Source organism: Sinocyclocheilus rhinocerous, unplaced genomic scaffold (assembly GCF_001515625.1).
Source record: "Sinocyclocheilus rhinocerous isolate Xijiao unplaced genomic scaffold, SAMN03320098_v1.1 scaffold42, whole genome shotgun sequence".
Taxonomy (NCBI): domain Eukaryota; kingdom Metazoa; phylum Chordata; class Actinopteri; order Cypriniformes; family Cyprinidae; genus Sinocyclocheilus; species Sinocyclocheilus rhinocerous.
This window is the reverse complement of record NW_015627390.1, coordinates 508,186-514,414: the sequence shown is the minus strand read 5'-3', so window position 1 is coordinate 514,414 and position 6,229 is coordinate 508,186. Positions and strand designations below refer to the sequence as shown.

Here is a 6,229-nt window from a genome sequence, read left to right as displayed (position 1 = left end):
AAACATGTTTTTTTCTGCTGTAAAGTTGGGCATTTTAACATGGGGAGTCTATGGGACTGACTCTCTTTTGCAGCCAGCCTCTAGCGGCCAGTTGATGAATTGCAGTTTAAGTCACTTCCGTGTTGGCTTCACGAGAGAGAGCGGGAGGTTGCCGCTTGGTTGTATTTAATTGTTGATGTTTATTGTTTATGCTTGCAATAAGAAACAGATGATGACGGATCTCGTGACTGTACCTGGATGCTGACGGCTCGCCGCTGCTGGCCTCAGCGTCCTGTTTCTCGCGCTCCTCTGTGACAGTAAAACTCAAAGTCAACAGAATTCTTCAAACTGACTGACTAGAGGTGAAATAATAGAGTAATGACCTAAGACACGCTGGCTCCTCTCGATGGCCGTCCTCCTCGTCTGCTCAAACATGGCCTCCAGATCAAAGGTTCGAGCTTTCTTCCCTGAGCACGAAACAAACAGGATTCAAACTCAACATGTGACGCTGAAAACACACACACAGTTAACTGCTTGTGCTCCAGAAACACTCACCAAACCCAGAGAAGCCCATGACAGATGAGACGTCTGCATCGCTACTGGAGTCTCCTGCGATCAGACCAAACCAAACCAACCATTCAATATTATCATCAGTACTACTACCTCTACATACCATTAAGAATCTATAGTTGGTAGCAAAAATAATAAAATAAATCATGATAAATAATCATATTTTTAAAGGGAGATTAGAATTTAATTTTCAAAATATCTGCTATTGAAATTATTACAGATTTTCTGTTATTATTTCCATTATTACTATTATTACATAATGAATAATAATAAATAAATAAAAAAAATTTAAAATTATATTTTAAAGGGAAATTAGAATTAAATTTTCAAAATATCTGGTATTGAAATTATTACAGATTTTCTGTTATTATTTCCATTATTATTATTATTACTACATAATGAATATGAATAAACAAATAAAAAATTATATTTTAAAGGGAGATTAGAATTTAATTTTCAAAATATCTGGTATTGAAATTATTACAGATTTTCTGTTATTATTTCCATTATTATTATTATTACTACATAATGAATATGAATAAACAAATAAAAAATTATATTTTAAAGGGAGATTAGAATTTAATTTTCAAAATATCTGGTATTGAAATTATTACAGATTTTCTGTTATTATTTCCATTATTATTATTATTACTACATAATGAATATGAATAAACAAATAAAAAATTATATTTTAAAGGGAGATTAGAATTTAATTTTCAAAATATCTGGTATTGAAATTATTACAGATTTTCTGTTATTATTTCCATTATTATTATTATTACTACATAATGAATATGAATAAACAAATAAAAAATTATATTTTAAAGGGAGATTAGAATTTAATTTTCAAAATATCTGGTATTGAAATTATTACAGATTTTCTGTTATTATTTCCATTATTATTATTATTACTACATAATGAATATGAATAAACAAATAAAAAATTATATTTTAAAGGGAGATTAGAATTTAATTTTCAAAATATCTGGTATTGAAATTATTACAGATTTTCTGTTATTATTTCCATTATTATTATTATTACTACATAATGAATATGAATAAACAAATAAAAAATTATATTTTAAAGGGAGATTAGAATTTAATTTTCAAAATATCTGGTATTGAAATTATTACAGATTTTCTGTTATTATTTCCATTATTATTATTATTACTACATAATGAATATGAATAAACAAATAAAAAATTATATTTTAAAGGGAGATTAGAATTTAATTTTCAAAATATCTGGTATTGAAATTATTACAGATTTTCTGTTATTATTTCCATTATTATTATTATTACTACATAATGAATATGAATAAACAAATAAAAAATTATATTTTAAAGGGAGATTAGAATTTAATTTTCAAAATATCTGGTATTGAAATTATTACAGATTTTCTGTTATTATTTCCATTATTATTATTATTACTACATAATGAATATGAATAAACAAATAAAAAATTATATTTTAAAGGGAGATTAGAATTTAATTTTCAAAATATCTGGTATTGAAATTATTACAGATTTTCTGTTATTATTTCCATTATTATTATTATTACTACATAATGAATATGAATAAACAAATAAAAAATTATATTTTAAAGGGAGATTAGAATTTAATTTTCAAAATATCTGGTATTGAAATTATTACAGATTTTCTGTTATTATTTCCATTATTATTATTATTACTACATAATGAATATGAATAAACAAATAAAAAATTATATTTTAAAGGGAGATTAGAATTTAATTTTCAAAATATCTGGTATTGAAATTATTACAGATTTTCTGTTATTATTTCCATTATTATTATTATTACTACATAATGAATATGAATAAACAAATAAAAAATTATATTTTAAAGGGAGATTAGAATTTAATTTTCAAAATATCTGGTATTGAAATTATTACAGATTTTCTGTTATTATTTCCATTATTATTATTATTACTACATAATGAATATGAATAAACAAATAAAAAATTATATTTTAAAGGGAGATTAGAATTTAATTTTCAAAATATCTGGTATTGAAATTATTACAGATTTTCTGTTATTATTTCCATTATTATTATTATTACTACATAATGAATATGAATAAACAAATAAAAAATTATATTTTAAAGGGAGATTAGAATTTAATTTTCAAAATATCTGGTATTGAAATTATTACAGATTTTCTGTTATTATTTCCATTATTATTATTATTACTACATAATGAATATGAATAAACAAATAAAAAATTATATTTTAAAGGGAGATTAGAATTTAATTTTCAAAATATCTGGTATTGAAATTATTACAGATTTTCTGTTATTATTTCCATTATTATTATTATTACTACATAATGAATATGAATAAACAAATAAAAAATTATATTTTAAAGGGAGATTAGAATTTAATTTTCAAAATATCTGGTATTGAAATTATTACAGATTTTCTGTTATTATTTCCATTATTATTATTATTACTACATAATGAATATGAATAAACAAATAAAAAATTATATTTTAAAGGGAGATTAGAATTTAATTTTCAAAATATCTGGTATTGAAATTATTACAGATTTTCTGTTATTATTTCCATTATTATTATTATTACTACATAATGAATATGAATAAACAAATAAAAAATTATATTTTAAAGGGAGATTAGAATTTAATTTTCAAAATATCTGGTATTGAAATTATTACAGATTTTCTGTTATTATTTCCATTATTATTATTATTACTACATAATGAATATGAATAAACAAATAAAAAATTATATTTTAAAGGGAGATTAGAATTTAATTTTCAAAATATCTGGTATTGAAATTATTACAGATTTTCTGTTATTATTTCCATTATTATTATTATTACTACATAATGAATATGAATAAACAAATAAAAAATTATATTTTAAAGGGAGATTAGAATTTAATTTTCAAAATATCTGGTATTGAAATTATTACAGATTTTCTGTTATTATTTCCATTATTATTATTATTACTACATAATGAATATGAATAAACAAATAAAAAATTATATTTTAAAGGGAGATTAGAATTTAATTTTCAAAATATCTGGTATTGAAATTATTACAGATTTTCTGTTATTATTTCCATTATTATTATTATTACTACATAATGAATATGAATAAACAAATAAAAAATTATATTTTAAAGGGAGATTAGAATTTAATTTTCAAAATATCTGGTATTGAAATTATTACAGATTTTCTGTTATTATTTCCATTATTATTATTATTACTACATAATGAATATGAATAAACAAATAAAAAATTATATTTTAAAGGGAGATTAGAATTTAATTTTCAAAATATCTGGTATTGAAATTATTACAGATTTTCTGTTATTATTTCCATTATTATTATTATTACTACATAATGAATATGAATAAACAAATAAAAAATTATATTTTAAAGGGAGATTAGAATTTAATTTTCAAAATATCTGGTATTGAAATTATTACAGATTTTCTGTTATTATTTCCATTATTATTATTATTACTACATAATGAATATGAATAAACAAATAAAAAATTATATTTTAAAGGGAGATTAGAATTTAATTTTCAAAATATCTGGTATTGAAATTATTACAGATTTTCTGTTATTATTTCCATTATTATTATTATTACTACATAATGAATATGAATAAACAAATAAAAAATTATATTTTAAAGGGAGATTAGAATTTAATTTTCAAAATATCTGGTATTGAAATTATTACAGATTTTCTGTTATTATTTCCATTATTATTATTATTACTACATAATGAATATGAATAAACAAATAAAAAATTATATTTTAAAGGGAGATTAGAATTTAATTTTCAAAATATCTGGTATTGAAATTATTACAGATTTTCTGTTATTATTTCCATTATTATTATTATTACTACATAATGAATATGAATAAACAAATAAAAAATTATATTTTAAAGGGAGATTAGAATTTAATTTTCAAAATATCTGGTATTGAAATTATTACAGATTTTCTGTTATTATTTCCATTATTATTATTATTACTACATAATGAATATGAATAAACAAATAAAAAATTATATTTTAAAGGGAGATTAGAATTTAATTTTCAAAATATCTGGTATTGAAATTATTACAGATTTTCTGTTATTATTTCCATTATTATTATTATTACTACATAATGAATATGAATAAACAAATAAAAAATTATATTTTAAAGGGAGATTAGAATTTAATTTTCAAAATATCTGGTATTGAAATTATTACAGATTTTCTGTTATTATTTCCATTATTATTATTATTACTACATAATGAATATGAATAAACAAATAAAAAATTATATTTTAAAGGGAGATTAGAATTTAATTTTCAAAATATCTGGTATTGAAATTATTACAGATTTTCTGTTATTATTTCCATTATTATTATTATTACTACATAATGAATATGAATAAACAAATAAAAAATTATATTTTAAAGGGAGATTAGAATTTAATTTTCAAAATATCTGGTATTGAAATTATTACAGATTTTCTGTTATTATTTCCATTATTATTATTATTACTACATAATGAATATGAATAAACAAATAAAAAATTATATTTTAAAGGGAGATTAGAATTTAATTTTCAAAATATCTGGTATTGAAATTATTACAGATTTTCTGTTATTATTTCCATTATTATTATTATTACTACATAATGAATATGAATAAACAAATAAAAAATTATATTTTAAAGGGAGATTAGAATTTAATTTTCAAAATATCTGGTATTGAAATTATTACAGATTTTCTGTTATTATTTCCATTATTATTATTATTACTACATAATGAATATGAATAAACAAATAAAAAATTATATTTTAAAGGGAGATTAGAATTTAATTTTCAAAATATCTGGTATTGAAATTATTACAGATTTTCTGTTATTATTTCCATTATTATTATTATTACTACATAATGAATATGAATAAACAAATAAAAAATTATATTTTAAAGGGAGATTAGAATTTAATTTTCAAAATATCTGGTATTGAAATTATTACAGATTTTCTGTTATTATTTCCATTATTATTATTATTACTACATAATGAATATGAATAAACAAATAAAAAATTATATTTTAAAGGGAGATTAGAATTTAATTTTCAAAATATCTGGTATTGAAATTATTACAGATTTTCTGTTATTATTTCCATTATTATTATTATTACTACATAATGAATATGAATAAACAAATAAAAAATTATATTTTAAAGGGAGATTAGAATTTAATTTTCAAAATATCTGCTATTGAAATTATTACAGATTTTCTGTTATTATTTCCATTATTGTTATTATTATTACATAATTAATAATAATAAATAATAAAAAAATAAATAAAAATTATATTTTAAAGGGAAATTAGAATTTAATTTTCAAAATATCTGGTATTGAAATTATTACAGATTTTCTGTTATTTCCATTATTATTATTATTATTATTACATAATGATAATAAACAAACAAATAAAAAATTATATTTTAAAGGGAGATTAGAATTTAATTTTCAAAATATCTGGTATTGAAATTATTACAGATTTTCTGTTATTTCCATCATTATTATTATTATTATTATTACTACATAATGAATATGAATAAACAAATAAAAAATTATATTCTAAAGGGAAATTAAAATTTAATTTTCAAAATA

At 19.2% G+C, this 6,229-nt stretch overlaps 1 protein-coding gene across 1 annotated transcript in view; it reads right to left on the bottom strand.

Annotated features, from left to right (window-relative positions):
- LOC107727897 (WD repeat-containing protein 70-like) overlaps positions 1 to 6,229 on the bottom strand; it is a 92,162-nt gene that overhangs the window by 83,506 nt on the left and 2,427 nt on the right. Inside the window, exons 2-4 of the mRNA XM_016537937.1 lie at positions 535 to 588; positions 363 to 446; positions 234 to 288 (exon numbers count right to left, since the gene is read on the bottom strand). Of these exons, the coding sequence (XP_016393423.1) occupies positions 234 to 288; positions 363 to 446; positions 535 to 588 (193 nt within the window). The remainder of the gene's footprint in view (positions 1 to 233; positions 289 to 362; positions 447 to 534; positions 589 to 6,229) is intronic.